Source organism: Manacus candei, unplaced genomic scaffold (assembly GCF_025592945.1).
Source record: "Manacus candei isolate 608988 ecotype Guabito, Panama unplaced genomic scaffold, ASM2559294v1 h1tg000083l, whole genome shotgun sequence".
Lineage (NCBI taxonomy): Eukaryota > Metazoa > Chordata > Aves > Passeriformes > Pipridae > Manacus > Manacus candei.
Window position 1 is genome coordinate 3,004,545 of NW_026138131.1, and position 21,692 is coordinate 3,026,236.

The 21,692-nt window shown below is 35.4% G+C and overlaps 1 protein-coding gene across 11 annotated transcripts in view; it reads right to left on the reverse strand.

Moving 5' to 3' along the window:
* The window catches only part of CASK (calcium/calmodulin dependent serine protein kinase), a 201,223-nt gene that overhangs the window by 5,752 nt on the left and 173,779 nt on the right, over positions 1-21,692 (reverse strand). For 3 of the 11 annotated variants that reach the window (XM_051811673.1, XM_051811671.1, XM_051811681.1), the window contains 8 exons: positions 16,665-16,733; positions 15,229-15,264; positions 12,237-12,433; positions 11,056-11,171; positions 6,087-6,167; positions 5,915-5,995; positions 3,448-3,650; positions 1,597-1,680 (listed from right to left, as the gene is read on the reverse strand). In XM_051811673.1, the coding sequence (XP_051667633.1) occupies positions 1,597-1,680; positions 3,448-3,650; positions 5,915-5,995; positions 6,087-6,167; positions 11,056-11,171; positions 12,237-12,433; positions 15,229-15,264; positions 16,665-16,733 (867 nt within the window). The remainder of the gene's footprint in view (positions 1-1,596; positions 1,681-3,447; positions 3,651-5,914; positions 5,996-6,086; positions 6,168-11,055; positions 11,172-12,236; positions 12,434-15,228; positions 15,265-16,664; positions 16,734-21,692) is intronic. The other 8 variants (XM_051811678.1, XM_051811676.1, XM_051811672.1 and 5 more) reach the window with 7 other exon arrangements.

The following is a 21,692-nucleotide window of genomic DNA, read 5'->3' on the forward strand; positions in this document are numbered from 1 at the left end:
TGAACTGTCCCCAATATCTCAGTATTATATCCTACAGCAGGGAGATTAAAAGTTAAGTACCATTGGCAGATGAGTGAGGCCAAGGAGGACTATTTGGGAGCTGAGACACAGCTATGGAGGCAAAAAACCCAGGCAATTACACAATTTCACAGAGTACCTGGCTGCCTGAGTGCTGCTGTAAACACAATGCTCACTTGACAGAGCCTAAGAATGATCTTATTTTTTTAATTGATGCAATGTTATTTGATGACACAAAGGCAAAGCCACTGTAGATTACAAAATTTTAGTATTTTACCAAGACTATTCTGATGTACATCATATGGCAACACCAGTATAAACTGTCACTTCACTAACATGGCAAATTGTGATGTTCTGAGAGATCTTTGCCTTTACACTCTTGAAATGCTCCCGTTAGGCTATGGGTTCTTAAGACACTGAAAATGACAGAACTTAATGCTGCAAAAGTGAAAAGATGCTTGTTCCCCTTCCCATTTTTCTTCTGGCTATAAACTTTCACTGCTTTTCTGGATTTGTGCTTGTCAGAGTCTTTGTGAGCTGCTTAAAAACTGACAAAAATCCAATTTACAGCTAAAGCAGCCCACTAAAGGGTCATAGTGAACCAGCAGAATGCCTCAGCTGCCAGTAAAATTGCAGCTTGAGGCCAAATTTTTTCACTCTCCACTTTCTATTTTAATAATCATTCAGGGTATTTGCATTTAAATATGTTTGTCTTGTTCCTTATTTTCCTCCAAGCCTCTGCAGTGATGTCATAATTTCATGCTTATGATACTGTAATTACATTTCAACAGAAACAGGCTGTAGTGACAGGGCTTCTGACTTTATGTTTGGATGATCAAGGAAACATCTGGGAGACTTGGAATAAGTACATGATCAAATCTAATTGATTAAATATTTTAATATCATGCTTTTAAAAAGGCTAAGCAAATAAAGTGTTTGCAAAAATACTGTTTTTCCTGTTGTGAACTAAATCCAGAATTGCTTGATATCATCTTTGAAATCAGTAGCAATCTGCTGAGTGGGCACTCCATAAAACCTAAGTAGGAAATGGAGGTTATGGACCTCCATGAATACTTAGCATTATTTCACAAGTAATTGCCCCCCTGGTCAAAGCTTCCAATTCTCAGAGAACAGTCATCAAAATTAATAAGCCTATTTGTGACATGTATTTGCTGTGCAGGAAAAATTCTAAAGCTAAAGGTGGGATGGCAGCAGAGTCCTGAACACCCATTTCTTCAGCTCAGACCAGCAGTAATCCAGTGCTGGAATTGGAATTGGGTAATTTGTGCCAATTATTCGTCAAGGATTTGGAAATGGATCTGTGAGGTAGGGCAAGGAATGAAATAAAAGAATATGTACTTTAAAATATACCACATGGATCCTTCGACTTGAAGTTCACATTTTGAATTGGTTAATGAACAAGAAATGTATCTCAATCCACTTAATAATGCTGTCATTCAACTGTCTTTCTGCCTCCCCATTTACAGACAAGGAAACAACTAAAGGGCCTGATCTGCATATTTGAGTCTCATCCTTAATTCTGGCTCTAATAAGACATCAGACTGCAACATGCCATACCTCATTAATGCCTGGGGTAATCGTAGGTGCAGCAATAAAAACAACAAAAGGAGCAAACTCTGCAGTTCTCAGGACCTTCAATGCCTAGGTGAAAAAAAATCACATACTTTAGAGGAAACCCCCAACAATCAATGTGAAGTAAGTTTAGTCACACAAGCAAAATACACAAATTCATGGCTTACCAATGCTGGGTTTGTTTTTAACTGAACTGGAGTTAAAACCTTAGTAGTACAGACACTTAACTTTTTGTATTATTTTGCATTTTTGGTGGTCAAAACGTATATTTATCCTTAATTAAAGTGAATTTATGAGACAGTAAAGGCTTTAGCATTTTCAGAGAGGTTCTTGCCATACAGTCTCAAAGACTGTGGAATTCTGTTCACATTTAAACTTACTGATTAAACACCATGTAAAAAATATTCAGTCATGCCATAAATAGGGAATATTGATTAGAATATAATTTTTTGTCTGACTTTTTCTATCAACTAGCACTTTTTAATTATTATTTTCTTAAACAAATGAAAGTATGATGTGAGTAGTTTGAAGTTTTTAAAGAGTGAGCATAGCACTAAATGCAGCAAATACAGCATCAATCCCCTGAAACAAATAATTCAAGAAAAAATTCAGGAAAACTCATGTAACTAAGAGCACCCAAGGGAAAACCAGCAAGAGGTGTAAGATAACCAGGAATAGGTCCACAAACAGGTTGCCCTTAATGAGCTGAGATGGATGAATGAGGAAGCTGGTTAGGAAAGAGGCTTGCTAGACATGTGCTGGAGGAAGTGCAGCAAAAGCAGCTGTTACCAAATGTAAATACATTCTAACTAAGATTAAAATGGCTTCTGAGAATTGCACTGCTTTTGAATAATGCACTTTGAAAAGGTTTATCAAGAGAGTTTGCTGTTAACAGCCGTTCCATTTGAACTAACTACAGATGCTGCTTTCCCTGAACGCTGTTAAATGTGGGATTTTATTTTTCAGAACAGCACCACACCAGCATACTGTGAACTGTCCTAAATAATTTAGTCAGGTATCTTATCTCTGTTACAAAAATCTTAAAAGAATTTGAACTTCTTGAATCCATTCACAATGAAGAAAGAAGTTAGCAAATTTAAATAGATAACATGGGTCACAATTTTATCTTTCCTCCCATTTCCTTCCACCTGCTAGAATATAAACATCACATTTGTCCATATTCATGATGTTGCATTTAACAAAATATACAGATTCCTGTGAATTGGAAGTAATGACTACATGGATGTTTCAAAGGAAATGTATCAGAATTTTCCACAGAAGATTTTTATACAATGGATAAACAAACTATTAGTGTTCCTCGAGAGTCTGATTTTTATTCCTGCCCTCTTTAGGAAAGTAAAATGCCACAATGCAGAAATGACTTTATAAAGTAACAACACTGATCTGGTCGTTGTCCAAACAGGATAAATATCAGTGATTAACCACAAATGTTTCTGTCTGTACTCAATAGTGATATGCAGTTCAGAGTCAGCCAGGAGCAAGATTACCTTTTCATAAAGCATCAGAGAGAAATTTTTAAAAACATTACTCCTGGTAGGCAATGACAATGACTTGTTTTATATAGTAAAAAGTTCCATGGTAAGTAAATTTTCAAGCTATAGTGATTGCTAAACTATGAATTTGTTTCTGCTGTATGTTCTTCCAACCAGGTGATTACCAGAATTCCACTTCCCAGATCGATACCTTGGTGGTTCAAGAGCTTTTGTTCCACACTACTTATCTAGTGTGCAATCAATAAAAATAAATATATCTCAATATGATTACGTTGAAGGATTTGTGATGAGTCCCATTTTTACACGTTTTCTAATTAGTTACCTGAGGTTCTACATCAAGTATTGCAATTAGTCCCTGCTCATGGATCTTTCGTATTGTTTCCAGTTTTGTCCCATACATTGCATCCTCATGGCTGCCATATTCCAAATACTCATTGTTTGATATATCCTGCATCATTTGGTCATGTGATACAAAGTAGTAATTTTTGCCATTTTCTTCGTCTTTCTTTGGAGGTCGGGTTGTATCTGAAAACACAAAATATTTTAGTACACAAGCAATATTAGGTTTTTATATGGCTTTCTTTTTTTTTTTTGGTTTATCAATACTTATTCACTGAATGATGACCTGTCAAATCACATATGAAGCATGAGGTTGAGGTAGTCAGAATGACAGGCACCAGGAATAGCAGGAGTCTGAGGGATATGTATTGGGAAAAAGCAGGAGAGGAAGGGATGTAGAAAAGGTAAAAAATCAAAAGGCAACAGAAGAGCAGAAGGTCATAAATAACCTTTCCCTGGTCAAGACTGTAAGACTCTGTAAAACACCACATCTCTTCACAATCTACTGCCTTTTCTTCCAACAACCCTACCATAATTTCAAACAAGGTATCCAAAAACTGAACTCATCTTCTACTTTTAGTTATACCTATTATTGTTCTGAGGATTAATTAGCAATGTTCTGAAGATTAATCAGGATATTTCAAAGATGAAAAGTTCTATAGAAATATTATAGATCACAGTTATTTTAAGAAATTCATGAACAATGGATTATATAAACCATATAATATCACTGTACTACTCACTGATGTTCTAGGTCTGCTAAACTTCAGATCCTCATAATTCTCTCAAATCCTCTTCTTTTCTAAAAACATTTCTTTACTTTCCTTTTTTTTAAACTCGAGTTCTTATGAGGTTTTCTTCTTATGAGTGTGAAAGCATAAGTCTGAAAAGTAGGCAAGGACCTGACTACTTATGGGCCAAGAGAGATGAAAGTTACTTAGCAATATCATACTTTTTGAATATATTACTTCTACTGACCTATGGGGTAAGAGAAGTATGGCCTACTAATCTTTTTAATTAACTACCATTGTATATGACATGACCTTTTCGATCAGGTTTTCAGTTTGTAGATAATTTCTTCACAAAGCATTCCCCAAAACTCCCCATCCAACTTAAGGCCCATCTCAAAAACTACCTAATCTACCATGGTTTTGTAAAAGAATGCAGAAAATGCATCTTTTTAGTCTTCTTATGTAACCAGTGAAACAATTTCAGTGTTTCCACAGAGAAAGAACCTAATGCAGGCAACCTAAAGCATGATCACCATGGTATAGATGAGTCCATTTTCACAGTATTTGAAGATAAAATAACTAGTTCAGCTCCTCCCTCTCCACGCCAGTACAGTTAGTACCTGAGAGAGACTGGGTGAAAAGCATACTGTAAACATTTATTGGGCTCTGATTTAGTTCTTTGCAACAGAGATCATATTTCCTGGGTTCCTTACTACCTTCCCCCCATATAATTTTGTCTGTACTGAATAAGGTAAGTACAATGCACACCACATACTCCTGGTACCACACATCTAATTGAGGATTTTAGTGTCTAGATAATAAACAGTAGTGTGACAAACAGTTCAGTGTCACATTGCTGCTGGGGTGATCTAACAGCTCATGCTTTCCAAAGGGCCAGGTCTTTCTGTTTTCCTTCTGATAGATCTGCTCTTTATCTGACTCAGGAGATCAGCACCCAACTAACCCTTTCCCCATTCCAAACAGGTTTAGAGATAAGCTCTTAAAAGAATAATTTTAGCAACGACAAAGTCCTTATAGGTAGAAAACCACCACTTCTGAGCCATGAATGGTGTTTCTGAAGTCAGTCTAAAATAGAGTGGACAGTCAGGGACTGGATACTCTTGTTTCAGTATCCTTAGTTTGAGGAAAAAGGGTGCATCTCCAAGAGACCATGTAATAGGATATGCAATTCCTGCCATGGTATTGATAGACTGTCATGAAGGGAAAAACACCTCTGTGCTCTTTGTAACAACCCACTTGTAAGCAGTGAAGTTAATTGTGTTTTCTTTTCCTTATTGCCATCTCTGGAAATTTGAGGTTGTTTTAGTAGTACCAGCCCCCAAGACTAAGCTGTGAGAAGTAATTAAAACATTCAGATAAGGTACACATTAAAGGTTTCCTCTAAATCCAGTTTATATGTCTTCTCATGGGAATCATACACAGCTAGAAATGAGAAATGTTTTATCCTTCATTCTGAATTAAGGAACATTTGGGTAGAGAGAAGCAAGAAGTTTTGTGAGTAACAAGAAACATTCTATGTAAAATTGGTGCTACTTTCCACCCCTCATTTTGGTAAAGCAAAAGAAATACACCCAGTCTAGCCCAATTCCCACCTTCAAGACTCGTCTCAGCAGAACTGACCACATGCAGTAGAACAACAGGGGTGTTGCCAAGGATGACAACAAACAATTTTGCAGCACACTGAACATTGCTACTCACGAGGAATGGGGTAAGCAAATCTGTCCGGATGTTTTGTGATGAGTGTGTTTTTTATGTGTCTTCTTCCGACACCGTGTGCACCTGAAGCACGACACAAACACAATTTAGAAATTTTCCACCAGAAGGGCTTCAGAACTATGTTGTTATGTTCAGAAAAATAACCAAAAATTACCTAGTAAGACTAGTGTTTTCCTTTTGAATGCTGGCAGCTTTACTACTTCTTCATATGTGACGAGATCTAATTGATCAAACACTAAAACACAAAAGAAAGCCCCCAAGGGATAAGAAAAAAGGCATATTAAGAGTGACAATTAATTCTGCTACAAATTACGATTTTAGCAAGTTTTAGATTCATAATACAAAGTAATATAGAAAATAAAACCATTCATTACGCATTTGAACAAGAGTGTTCTTTTAAAGAACTGTTAAGAGCAGTAAGAAAGCTACTGAAATGCTCAAAGTTTGCATGTCCTTTCATGCAGTATTCAGCAGACCACAAAAATTAGCTCAAACAGCATGCCATTCACGTTTGCATTCCTAAGAAATGGCAATACTAAAGAAAAATCTGTAGACAGTGACCAACATGAATACAGTATGAGAACATCTATTTACACTGAAGATAGGGATACTTTCATAATAATGTTTTAACAAGATCTATGAGAAATGCATAGAGAAGAGTGCTAATACTTTGTGGTATTTATTCTTTCAAACCACCACCCTTTAATTGTAATTAGAGTTCTCTTTAAACACACGTGCTAGTTAAGTTGACATGCTTTTAAAACTTGTGACAGAATGAAGAATTCTAATGGAAAGTGATGGCATTACATAAAAGAACCTCCACCATATTTAGGGAAAAATTGTAAAAGTATTATTTCAGATATAATTTCAACTGCAGTTGAAATTGGATGAATTCCATCATGCCTATCAATCTGTTGTCAATTGCCAAGGAATATAATGATTAACAAATCAAGTTTTGTTCATTAAAAACAACTTATTCCTCCTGTGCCCAGTAACACATCATCTCTGGTAACTCTTGCAGAATTCTAATGAAAAAGAAGCCAGGAGGCAGTTAATTATATTTGTAAAGATTACAGCAATCAGCAATTGTGAGCAGAATAATGAACAAGAGTTTTCAGTTCTGTATTTTTGCACACTATGAAAAGAAGGGAGGAGAAACTGCACCTTAACTATGGGACCTTTGAGTGTTTCTAAATCTTATCTTATCTTAACTATATCCCACCCATCTTTTGGGATGAGTCTGGATATGTCCTTCTCCCCCATCCAAAACCCCTTAGGGAAGTAGGCAGTGGCAGGAGCTTTAGTTTGTTCCAGAAGTCCCCAGCCACCAAGATTCAGCATGAAGAGCATGGAGCCTACCAGAAAGCACAAGCTCTTTGTACTAAAGTCCAAATTAAAGCAGGAAAGGATTTAACTTAATGTATTTCTTTTTTACAGGTCACATTTTTCAATTTGAGAGAAGAAGTACAAATACTTCAATTTGGTCAAACAACAAATTAATCAATTGACACACTCAACTGCTTAAGACCTTGAAAAGATACAGATATGAAAACTTCCTAGTCCATTTGAAGCATTTTGAATTTCATCCTAAAGAACAATCTCTTTCAACCTTTCCCCAAATCCTACAAACAAGAATTTAGTCATATTTTTCTTCCATTCCACAAACATGGAATTCTACCGTCCTTTTTGCAACTTTACAGTATTTAAACTACTTAACAATTAATTTCATACTAGAAAAAGCCAAAGATCTACAACATGCTAAACAGTTTTACCATTCTAACCACCTAGGCCTGAGAGTATCATTTTCCATCAAAAAATAACAGCAGTAAAAAAAATCTATCCTTTATTTTCTTCTTGAACAAAACCATGTTATGTTAGATACAAACAACAGGTACAAACAACAGAAATGACACATATTAATGCCTTTATCACAAACTAGCAGCATGGAGAAGATGTGTCTCAATCTACATGGACTTAACTAATGATTGTAGGGTTTTCAAATGCAAAAGAAGAATGATAATTTTTTAAAAAATACACAAGATATGAGGAATACAGGGCACATTTAAAGACTGAACTTCAATGCTTCAGTGTTACTAGCTAATAAAGAAAAGGAGTTCTTGAAAGGAAACAGTAAGAAGCAAATAAAGAGGCATTGTCACTTGACAGGTTACTTACATGCACAGAGGCCATTGGGAGTAAGACAGCATGAAAAATGTACAGGGGTCATTGAGATATGGCTTGTAATATATTAGTAAAATAAAAAGTATATGCACAAAATAAACTTTACCATGCAATAGTCTAAACACAAGGCAAATAAATCACATTAAGAAATGATAAACATATTTTATAAAAGCTTGGCAATTTTCTAGATTATGCATAATAGGAAGCATAGCTCTAGTAGGTTCTAAAGACCGTTCTTTTCTGAAGTCCTGCATCAACATTTCAGTAAAATAAATTAAAAATATATCTAGATACACTGCAGTGTATCTCTAGAGCATTTATAAAAATATCAGCAAATCTAATATTGAAAAAATACTTCATTTTTTCCTGTGGGCTTTTGTTCAAAATGGTCTTTACAGTGATAAAACATATGATCATGAAATTGCCTAACACTCTAAAATGAAGCATGGGGGAAGGAAAAACAAGATTACATTTTTCTTGTAAAGAAGAAAGCATTTGCTTCTAATTCTAAAAAGTAACGGAAATTGTCTCCTCTTTATTTCATAAACTATGATTTGCAGAACAATCTCATGTCTAGTTCCAGTAATATCCCAATATCCCACACAAGCTCTCAAATCATTAGCTGGCCACACAAATCTTAATTGACTATGAAGTATTTTACTAAGTCCTTTCTCAGCATCCCAGTTCAGTTTGAACCCCTAAGACAAAAATAACACGGAAGTACAAATAGATTACAGACTGCTGATCAATTTATTGAATTTTATACTAAGATACAAGAGAAGTAAATTCCACTTTCTTGTAAGAGCAATATTTTGACATTGATTATACTTATTTTGGATCCAACAGAGGAAAAGATTTGTTATTTTTTCTGAGACAAACGCACTGAAAGCTTGCAAAGGTCGGTGCTGGTTTATTTCTGACTAACAATACCAGCCATGATAGAGTAATTCAGAAAAGGCAAGTTCAGTACCACCTTAGTTAAACTGAAAACTCATGAGAGCATTTCAGTGAACCTCTTTTTATCCTACATTTGGTGTCATTCCCTGGAATATGACTGGCATCGCCTCAAGGTCACTAAGATCAATAAATGTTTCTAAGAGAAATCTTGACTCTAATCTGTGCTTTCATTACCTTTGTGACTTCTTAGGGGGAAGGGGAAGTGCTATTCTGAAAAGAACAGGTTCTTTAGGGTCATTATGATAATTTTTAATGTTCATGTTTCCAATTTTTGGCAAAGACTCTGCTCTGATGTAAGGTGACTAACAGCACTGCTGGTGTCAAGCGCTAAGGCAGGCAAACTGTGTGACTCAGTGCTGTCAACCTGCTCCAAAATGTCCCCCTACACCAAGACAGGAAAGTCTAGACTACCTTGCTTTCAGGAATTTATTTGATGCAAAGTCTTTGAACTAGTTTTGCTCTTAAAGCATTGCCTGCTCCTTCTCCTTCCCTGGCCATCCTCTTCCTTTTGCTTATTCCTTTGTAGCAGGCTGTGCTTACTCACAGTGACATCATTAAAAGAAATAAAATCCATGTGTTTTGTTGGGCTGTTCTTCAGTTAATCCAGTTTACAGCATGGCCTGTACAGTTACACTGCCATAACTGAAGGGAGGAGCAAGGCTTGGGGAATGTATGTGGGAGCAACTGATAATACTTTGAAACCAGTATTAGGTTTATTTAGGTCATAAACCCCAGTTTATTCCCAACAGTTGTTGTTAAGATCATAATTAGTAAATAATACATAATACATAATTATGTAAATTAATAATTAGCAAACTAATCACTGCAGTGAAGTGGAAACATTACAACAACCAGAATGTTAAACCAGCAAAGAGAAGGAAACAAGTTTAAACTTTCAATCTCTGCTTGCTTTCAGGCTTTCAGGTTAATGAGTAATTTTATATTAACTGTGAACATCTTAAATACAGCGGTGAATTAAGGAGTATAAATGACAATTACTGTTATTTGACTTTTTAAGAATTCATTTTCAAATGATTTTTAAGGAACCATAAATTTTGCAGTAGTGATACCTAAATGAGCTCTGATACTGCATGTAGACTGTGCAAGTAAAGAGAAATGTGGAAATATGGATTTATATCGTTTAACTGGTGTCCTCAAGAATGCAACTGAAAACAAAATCCCAGAAATTAATGCAATATATATAAAATACTTCCATTTCACTGCTTGGACAGGTATATCTTTTGATTCCAATAAAAATCTCTGCATGTCTCCCAAGAGACCATGAAAACAAAAATATCACAAAATGTGATAGCAATGCAAAAGCAATAGAAAATAGTTGAAAAGCAGTTGCAGCACACTGAGTATTTTACACTAAAAGAAGAAAACTAAATTCTGCTCATGAATGGTCTTCCTTCTTTACTTTCAAAATTTTCTAAAGCAAATAATTATTTTTTTCAGCAGTCTGAACAGAAAACTAAAAGTCAGTATATTCAGGCAGAAATCACTGCAAGGAGGATAAACTTCAACAGCTTGTTCTATTTGGTAACTGTAAATAATACACTGACTATACAAAGGCTCTTATTGCACTTCCAGCTGTAATGCTTCAAGAAAAATACCCTTTAGTGATGTTTTCATGTATATAATCTGTAACTATAAATGCACATTAACAAGGATGCTACTGAGAAGTCTTCTGTAGAGCATAGTACATTATACAGATTGCAAAAATCATATCCTGTTGGTTTTTAGCTCCTTTAAACATAACCCCCCAAACAATGTAAGCCTATATTAGGATATATTATGATGCATTGATTTTGTGGCAGCTTGCCTCTCACTGATTAAGCTCTACTAAGCAAAGAACAAGCAGAGTAATGTTGGCATAATTAGAATTTTACTTATATTTTCCTAAGTAAGGTTTATATTAATGTCAAGGTTTAAATTGAAAAACACGTAATCTGTTAAAGCTACCTGCATTTTTTTTTTCATACCTGCATTGTGCTTTGCCAAATATTTGTCTTTGTACTGCTTTTTTTTCTTTCCAAACCAAGTACAGCTGGCCTGTTGCTCCTGTTTGGTCTTCTCCATGGCAATACAAGCAACTCGCCTGGCATACGGAGGAGAAAAAAAGATTTGTTGTAATCAAGGATTTTTAAAAAGCTGCACAGAATGGTTAGAAAAATTAGACTTTTTTTATGCAATAAGAGCACAGTAAAACTTTCAAAAACGTTTTTCATGATGACTTAAAAGAACATATTGGAACGGGCTATCCAGGGAGGTGGTGGAGTCACTGCCCCTGGAGGTATTTAAGAAGAGACTGGATGAGGCACTTAGTGCCATGGTCTAGTTGACAAGGTGGTGTTAGACCAAAGGTTGGACTTCATCTCAGAGGTCTTTTCCAACCTAGTTGGTTCTGTGATATATAGCTTTGCTAGTCCAGGTGGCACAGGTGCTGTTAACCCTTCACAGCACCCCAATTCTTTTATGTAGCAAATTCTGTATGAAATATTTCGGGCTAGATTATTCATATTGATAAACTTTATTGAGTTATGGACACAACTTTCATGGTCCAAGACTTGCTTGCCAGAATTTGTGCTGATGCTTTTAACAGTTTTACTGAACAGCTTCTCCAAGAGGTTGTTTAAAGGCTCTGCACTGTTTTTGTGGCACTCAGTGCCATTGCTGTTCACTGAATATGCCATTTGGGGATCTTTGCACTGTGATTTCGTTCTGATTTTTGACTTTCACAGGAAAAATGAAGAGGAAAGAAAATCCCCAAACTCCCTCAATGACCCTTCTGCTTGACATCCTGCTAAAACCTTATTCCTGCAGCACTTGCATATAAGGAGTACTAATGAAAACACTGTTTAGAAGCTGAAAGAGAAGTTCATTTGACCCCCTTATGTAAACAATGTTCTATTGTATACCAGAAAGTATAATGTTTTCTAACACAGGTGTTTATTTTTCTAATGTAACCACACCTATGATATTGCATGTAACTCTACTGCTATGCTTATACAAAAAAATCAATACCACACAAACAGAGGCAACAGACTTTTTTAAAAAAAAGAAAAAATAATTCAAAAACTAGCCACACAAAAATGAAAAGCATGAAAGACAGAAATAAAATCAAAGCTAAATTCATTTTTTTAATAGAAAATTTAAGTCATACCATTCTTGAAGTTCAGGAGAAGGAATAAGACCTGCAGTACCATTTTTGGAGTTCTCAAGTTTACCCTGCCACCAGTTATGATCGTCTTTGCTAATGATTTGGATAATATCACCAACTCGGAATCTGATGCCAGCTTCTTTGCAAGGAATGAGGTCATCCTTTGCTGGATCATATTCAAATTGTGCTCTTACATATATCTATGAAAAAAAGAGTTTATAAAAGACACTGCAATATTATTACTGGCACAGTATTAAGAGTAACAGGTGATAATCTGATCAGTGAATGCAGCTACACATACTGGTTGCAACAAGCAAAGGAAGAAACAGAATGGCAAAAGCATAAGTGGTAGTTGGAAATGAAACAGAACAGCCCCCCCAGCAAACCATGGAGACATCTGATGTTATTTTGAAAGCTCATGGCCTCTAAGTACTGTAAAACCTGAACAGCAAAAAGGTAATGAACTGATAGAGTCCCTCAAATCAATATCAACTATCACAAAGCAGTACAGACTATAAGCCAGCACTTTACAACTTGTACAACTGTACTTTCCAACCGAAGTCCCACTGTATGTTCTAAAAATTTGTATGACAGGACATTTTATTGGACAGTATAAAGGACCTAGGTCACATTAGTCATCTTTAGTATTTAGGCTAAAAATTTTTAAGATTTAAGACATAAAGAAATATATTTAAAAAATATTAAATAGGAATTTAATATTGCACTTATAGTTATTAGGGAGGAATCTGAGAATTCTCTGCATGGGTTTTTCAGTAGAAGTCTACTCCTTTATAAATGAACTCGATGATTCGAGCAAGTTATTCTCTAAGGAACATTAACAGAAAGAATTCAGATTCTGACTTCATAATTTAAAATAATATACCAATCCTTTCTTTGTGTGTTAGTGAGGTCTCAACCCTAGAAAATAAAAATGAAAGTGATCTCCAGTTTTGGTTGCTAATTACAGCCTTGATGCAGTCAAAGTATCTTAAAATCGAAATTAAATGTCATGCCCTAAGCGGGTAATTTCCACAGTATATGAACCTCAAACATCACCCTACAGAATTTCAGGCAGCTTTGTATACACATACTGCTGATTTTCTTACTAAAAACTGAATAGATTTAAAAACCTCCAACAATTACAATGTTGCAAAGTAATACTCTTCGTATAAACTCTAACAATTACTTTTCAACTTTGCTCAAATTGAGCTCCAAAAATAGCTGCTCCAAATGCAGCTTTAGAACTATTCATGGCTCTTAAAAAAGTCCTATAGTAATACAATCTGCAACCCAGCATATGAATAAATTAACTTAAAATGGCTAATCACGTCTATCTTGTATCTGATGTATTTTTATTGGTTTATAGTGAGAGCATCAGATGATAATACCACTATAGAACTTGACTTTTAATATTCTAAATCTGACCCTTGTTCCGCTGTGCATTGAGTGTGTGAGTTTAGACAAATGACCCAATTTCTTTTAATTAGCTGAAAAACAGGATATTTTGAAACCAATCACGTTTATTCAGTAATCTGTTTTCCATGAAGCAATCAATATTGAGCCAATCCTTTATTTTGCCTCAACCTTATCTAATATAGGGTCTAGAATCATCAGCAGTACTTTTAGCATTTTGAAGCTTCCTTGCTTTTCAGTCCCTGCTCCAGTTTGAGCCCTTATCCACCACACAGTGGCAGTTCATGGAACATTACAGACTTCCTTGCAGATAAAAATCGATCTGCTATCCAAGCCCTTAGTGTCCTCAAGGATGACAAACTGCCAGAAAAATATGCTGGTTCAATGGGAAAAGACTCTTAAAAGAATCAGGAATTATAAATGGTGTGAGTACGAGAAAAAACACTGCTTTGATATTGCCTTGAACAAAGTCTCTTCTCCTGGGAAAAATACCCCACGAGAAGCAAATGAAAACCTCACCCTAACTCCATGTCTTTCATGGAGCCCTTCCAGGTCTATATTCAGACAGCTGGAAGCTTCAGAAGACAACAGAAAGCTGAAAGAATCACATAGCTGTAAACTCTAAAAATGGGAAGTGAAGTGAGAGCAATCCATTCTTGTAACAGATATTCCAGCCATCTCAGCCAGACAGCAGCATAAAAAAGATTTTCAAAGATAAGAGATAACGTCGTTAATTGACTTTTTGAATGGAATTGCAAGAGCTATTATCAAAATTCTTGGTAGAGAAAGAGGCTGAGTACACAGAGATTCAGAGGTAGATTCTGGACAGGCTATACATAACTGGAGCAGTTACTGAAGATGAATCACAAATCACTTGACAGTATGTGTTCATTTGGAGGCTGCGGTAAGAAAAAAAAAAAATCTTAAAATTGTGAAGGGAATGATAGGGAATCCTCTGCAGAGCCCCTAAGGGCTTTCTTGGAATTCTCTGGAGGGGGAAGATCTTTGGTCTGTGATGCACCACCATCAGGTCAAGGTAGCAAAGTTGAGGGAGGTCATTGAATCTGGGTCTTAGGACTAAAAATTTAAGAAGCTATTCTTCAGACTTATCAAACCTTAACAGAAACTGTCCTTAATGTTTTTCTTTGAAGAGCTTGGATAATATTAATAATTACAGACCAACTCAAGCTTTAGCATCTTTGTCAGTACAATGTTTTAGAGTATTAGACACTTGTCCCCATTTCAGTTAAAATACAAATTTGAGCTTTCCTCCAAGATAAAAACCTGCACAGGTCACTGCACAACAGTAAGTCTATTAATGCACTCTGAACTAAAACAACATTCCCAGTTAAACTTAAAATGAATTTGTAACTTTCACACACAAGGACACACGAAAAAAAATGCTATTTTGAATTAGCCATGAACAAATGAGTTAAAAAGAAAAATGAAAAAAATGGAACACATTTTCTAAGCTTAAATGTTTTAGTTCAGCACATACAGAATATGAGTGGGGAAATGATAAGCAGGGATGTTTACTAGCAACTAAGTTTACAAAAATTCCTATGGAGGATTATCTATTCACCTGTCGTCCTTTTGGTTGTGTTGTCGATGGCAAGTCCTGCAGAATAAAGTCAACCCAGGAGAAGAAATTTTCATTTTACTTTTTAAGGGTACACAACACCATTTGTTAGTGATTTATACTACATAACAGTAAAATGGTAAGTTAGACAAAAGTATAAAGCATTGCCCCATGTTTAGGAATATTTTTTTTCTTTAAGAAATCAAACCCAGGCTGTTTAGCAGCAAGCTGAAGAAAGCAGGTAAAAAGTTTAAGCAGATAAAGAATGTGCTTTTTAATAAATAATTCAGCATCTTCAACACAAAAGCACCACCAAGTGAAAGAGGCTCTTTATGTGAATGCCTTTTCCACTTAATACTTATTAAGTCTTGCTTTTAAAAGAGAAAGAGGCCATTACAAATATTAAAAACCTTATTATTAAAAATGTATAATGTGATTAATTGTGCTGAGAATTAAGATTATAACTACTAATCATTTTACAAATTTAATTTAATTCACAAAAATTTCTTAAATTTTTCATCCACACAATTATTTTTCATTCTACTAATTAGCAAGCACTTTACCTTGTGGCAAATAATTTCTAAGTTGTAGGGGTTTTTTTAGTAGTTAAAGGAGTAGTTACTTAGTTTTGGGTTTTTTTTGGTTTGTTTGTTTTTAGCTAGTCCTGTGAACTCGTGATACTGACAGCACTCACTGAAGGAACTTGTGTGTAGTTACTACATTGGTCCAAACAATGACAAATGGTAAACAACATGAATTTTAACATTGATATACTTTAGAAAAAAAAACCCAGGAGGTCGACAGCACCTTTCTACCTGAATACGAACAAAACAGAAGTACTTTGTGTTAAAGATGTGATGGTAATAGCTTGGTTTGTAGTGCAGTTTAAAGCCACTTCCTTTTGCTTTCCATATCCAGGCAAGGCTCATGTTTCACACAGTATGTGCACGTACCACGACAGCAGAGAGCACACCAATTCCTTAACTCAGATAGCGGAAACCAGTACACGTTCCAGAGGGCTCTCAAAACACAAAACTTAAAAACAAAAAAAAAGGAATCTAAAGTGTCTCGGGATACCAACTGCACAGTCATGTTTTCTTCAAACACTGCTTCCCAAGATCAGGGTGGAAATAAAAACTTCCACTTTAAACCTCTGCTTAGTTTTGAGGAAGCTGCTGACAGTGATTTAAGGATGACTGAAGTGTCACAGTACAGTTATTGACATTTAATTCACTGTATGGTTTTCAATGAGAAGAATATGTTGGAAAAAAACCCTTGGGAAAAAAAAAAAAAAGAAAATGGGGAGTTACATATGTAATAACCTCAGTTCTACCATCAGGACAAAATTTTCCACTGACCACACGATAAGTATAACAGTAATGGCAGATGAGCACCAACAAAACTTTCACAGTTTCTCTGTGTGGAACTGGAAATCTTACCGAAACAGAATTGTTAGTGCTGCTATGACCATTAGCTGGGGACTGTCTGGATGTAGAGGGGGAATCTCTCTGAAATAAGACACAAGGTTCATTAACAACACAACACTATCACAGGAACACAGAAATATTTCAAAGAACAGTTACATCCACAGCCTTATAACCATTTTCTTAGCTGCTTCATTTGTGAAAGTTTCCACCCTACAAACTCTGTAAATCTGAAAAGACTTCCCATAATTTAAAGATTCAGGTTTGACATTTTGATGTATCTGAGGTAATAACTATTTTCATGTTGCCTTAGCAATCAAACAGCTTTTTAATTAGTAACATCTGGGACTTTTGAGATCTCACGTGGCTGACAGTGCTCCTGGCCCTTAGTCATACACCAGTCTTTGTTAAAGATAAGTATCTAAAAGTTATATGCTGAATAATACTGGGAACAGAATGAGGCACATATTCCATTTTAAAGATGTTTCCAACTATTTTTTCATCTGTGAGGTGGTTGTCAGTGTTGATCAGTCTCTGCTAAACAAAACGCATTTCTCTGCAGTGCCCCAAAGACACTAAAATAACACCTGGGAAGGAAGCTGGATCCTCTCTTTTCCCTTTTCATCCACTTTACATCACACTGATGATTTTTTCCTTCAACATTCTTATGGGCTTAGAAGCACTAAACTTTGCCAAAATACAACACTTTAAAAAGCCACTTCTCTTGACTCAGACTACCAGTGTGTTCCTACACTTCAGTGAGGGGACAGCAGACACAGGGTGCATACTGGGAAATTCTACAGGAAGGATAACAGGAATTTCTGACTGTGTTTTTCAAAGGAAAGGAAACTTGTAGAGCAATTTTTTTCACATGCCATTTTGACTGTATAGTACTTAATCCCACAAGGTCAGAGCTATCTCTTCCAGAAATAAAATAATTCACTCATACATTGTGAAAAAAATAAAAATCCATTTTACCCTCAGAGGAATTTTAGAATATAATATTCCATGTCAAAGGTCGGTTTAGGAATGTCTGGTCATTCTGCATAACATCAGGGATAGCACACAAAAAGGGCTAAAACAGTTTTCAAAGCAAACAAAGTTAGCCCTGGCACATTTTCTCAATACAAGTGCCCTTGGTGAACAAATTAAAAAACAGACCTGGAGCTAAACTGTTCATGCAACATTAATCAGGGAAAGTTCCTCTACCAATATTCTCAAACTTATACTAATTATGTGATAGCACTCATAGCTATTTTAAAGCATCAAGGAAAGTTAAAATGACAGGCAATACTTTATCCCTCTTGCTGCCTGTACATGTGATGTGCAACAAACTCATGCAGAACTTCTGCACCTTTCTGTGGACTCCTTAGATAAGATTTAACAGAAAGTTCCATATGTATCTGTGTAGATCCTTGCTTTGATTTGAACACAGCTGAGGACAGACCTGACAATTACATGGCTGTAAAATCATTGTGGTTCAAAGTATGTGGGTCTGTACACTTCTGCTACAGGCACAAGAACAAAATTTGCCTCCCATAACTATTTGCAACTGGGAGAAATCAGTCCTCATTCTACTTAAAATATCACTCCAGCATGACAAGTTTAAAATATTCAAAAGAGAGTAAACAAGCTATTCATTACTGAAAAAAATATATAAAAAAGGAAAAGCCTAAAGGAACCATTATTCCCTTTTTTGAGTGTATGGGATTATCAGCATCACCTTTATAACAGAGTAGCTAGGAGATACTTTTTTCCAAAAAAGCAGTGACTTTCTTGCTTTATAAAGAGATTTTCTGCTTACTCTGCAATTTAGTTTCTTCTATTTTCTCACTTTAAAAAAGAGGTGAAAAATTAATTTAAGCTTTTTTTTTTTTAAAAATATGGTTTGTTACGGCTTGCTGTCAGTGGTGGTTTAGCAAGGAAGCAAGGGAAAGCTTTGGAAAGTTATGCAAACACCCAAGTCATTTAAGGAAAAACAAATTTAGAGAATGCCACTATTTCTGGACTGTCTTGAAGGTTTCTCCCTTTGAAGGAAATTTTCTTGGTCTGAGAATGTTTTGATTTGTATTCCTTCAACAATTCTCAACAGAAGACAGCATATTATTCAAAGCAAATGTTCACCATAACATACTGAGAAAAATACACATTTTCAGTGCTACTGATTTCATTAGTCAGAAATTAATCTATCCAAGAAATATATGTACAGTTTTTACATAATTAGGCTGTTCTGCCACAATTCAAAGGCATTTAGATTCTTAATCTCCTAGGGATCAGGAAATTAAGATTTTCTTTCAAAGACTATCAGACTCAAAGGTAAGGAGAAAAACTGTATTATGCACAGTCTAAGGAGATAAATCAATGAGTAAAGACATCCTTGTAAAATGCTTTGAACTGGCCTGGAAAACTTCAGCTTTGGTTGTGAAGTTGTTTCTTCACTAAATCAGTAAAAGCCCTAGTTTTCCTGGGGATAGGAGCAGGAAAACACTGGGAGGATCCAGTGATTCTGAGTAGTGTGGAAAGGTTATCATCATGTTTCAGTAAACTTGACTATCTAGACTTGTACTTGTCTGGCCCCAAGCCAAGGAACAGACAGAAGTCTTTGGGATCCTCACTATTCATTGAAGCACCACAGCTGGAGCCTTAGAGGAAGCAACCACAATTATTTCCAAATGATAGCAAAACCAATTCCCTTTTTCTTGGGTGTTGATTAGGAATGATAAATCAATGCATTTGAGATGCAAACCTATAGCAAAAGTCAATTATGTCTACTAGATATGGCCTGATCAAATTAGATGCTGACAGGAACAGCTGGATCAATGACATTGTGGCCAGATCTACAACAAAACCCCCCAAAATAAAAAACACACAAAAACCAGAGAGACTTTCCAAAAAATCTGAAAACACTTCTACATTTCAGTCCTGCTCAAGAAATGTTTCTGGTAGTATTGTTAATAAAAATATAAAAAAAAGGTTTAAGACTATAAAAATTTGAGTACTAATGGAAACCATGTAAGACTAAAAAAAAAAAAAAATCCATGGTGATTACCACCAGACTTTTAAAATCTCATATATGTAAAAGCTTTTCTTCTTAATGAAACAACTTAAGTGTTTCACAGAGACAAGCTGAAACATAAAGAATGTTTATAAGGAAATTTTTTGAAAAAAAAAAAAAAAAAAAAAGTACTTCCCTTACCATTCTCACAAATCTGACACTATAAAAAGTTTCTTGGGGTATCTGGTCAGTAGAAAGTAAGAGTGCAAGTGTAGCTAGAGCAAAATGCTTACTCAGTGGGATAAAACTGAAACATATAAACAGCTTAGGCAGCCATCAGCCATAGGAAGAATGTTGCAATAGTTACTTAAGTTTATGTTTATGTAAGCCTGCAACTTTCTGGGTATCTGATGAAGAAAAGCCAACATCCTGACCCCGTGTTATACAGGTATCTGTGTTAACTCAGGTCATGTGCCAGACCAAAAACTAAATAGGTCATCTCACACTAGATCAGCTGATCAAATTTTTACACAAGGGAATCCAAAAGTATTATGTTTCCAAGCAAAGTCTACTCCACGAAATAGAAGGTCTGGTAACTGAATGGAAGGCATGGGAGCAGGAAAAGCCACGAATGCCTAAGAAACTTGAAATTATTCAGTTGAGATTTTGAAAACTGTCTAGCAAAACTGAAGTACCATTACAGAGCACAGAGAAAAGATTTCCCTAAATATGTAGAACTGTCTTAATGTTTAGAAAACATCTCTACAAACACTTATTTGAATTTTAAATGACTACAAAAGAAGAAAATTATTGCAAGTGAAATTCAAATCTCATTCAAAAAAATAACATCTCAATCTCCCCACCTTTGTATGTAAGGGCCTAAGACAGATTCTAAATAAATATCATCCCTAATAATATCACCCCTGATTCTACTAATATTTAGTTTTCCCTTATTCTAGATTACCAAAAATGTTTTGCCACCCAATGACATGATCACGGTAGGAGCCTCAACCCCTCCTAGTTTCCATTCTGTTTTATATTCCTCTGCTGACAAAACTATACTACGTGAGCACCAGTCCATGACTGAGAGGAGAGGGGAACTAAACATTAATACATACTGAAATGCTGCCAAAAAAAAACTTAACTAGTAAGATTATACTCGTGAAGACCAAATATCTGTCAATTTATCCTGCTAGAGGGCACAATAAGCAAGCTTTCTGTGTCTTAGTAATGTTGTTCAACATTGATTATTAGCCTTTATTGATGGTTAAGAATCTGATTTGTCATCTGAATCACAATCCTGATAAATTCTGTGAAAAAAATACCAAAGGCTTAGTTGTTCTTTAGCAGGATGATTTAAAAATTGTGGCTTTTTGTGTACACTTCTAGCAGCTGAAAATCTAGCCAAAGTCATAGTGTGGCCAAGCAGAGGGAACAGAGTCAGCCTCCCCTGATTAAATGAATGCTAAATGCCACAAAGTCTCATAATTAGACATGCCTTTTTTCTTTTTTTTCCCTGTCTTTGATCACACTCTTCTAGTTTAGATAGGGTTTTTTTCACTTCTAGTTTTTTTTTCAAAGAAAGGTAAGAGTCTATTTTCCACTCTTCTGTGAAATAGTCATGAAGAACCTAAGGACACAAAGCTAAAGAAAACAGATTATCTGCTATTATTAAAATGACACCTAATGGTATTAATTTAAAGCTGTATGCTGAGTTTTTCCAAATAATCATCTTCCCAGCAGGTCTACAGTTTCACTACTTTCTCTGTTCCAATGTTGGGAAGTGAGATATCTTCTATTATTACTTCTATTTACAGCACAGAAGTCACTACAGAAATTTGTAACACACTGTAGAATTTCTATTTAATTTCTTTTAAAGACTTTGCATTTCAGGGAAAACTTTTGCTTTCATATTTATAGCTTTTAAGAAAATTGGCCTCACATGAGAAAATCTGTCAAACCTTCTACCTCTAAAACCTTTTAGTTTTTGTTGAATACTATTAGAAGTATAGATTAGAAGTACAGAAGGCAACCAAAAAGCAGTAATT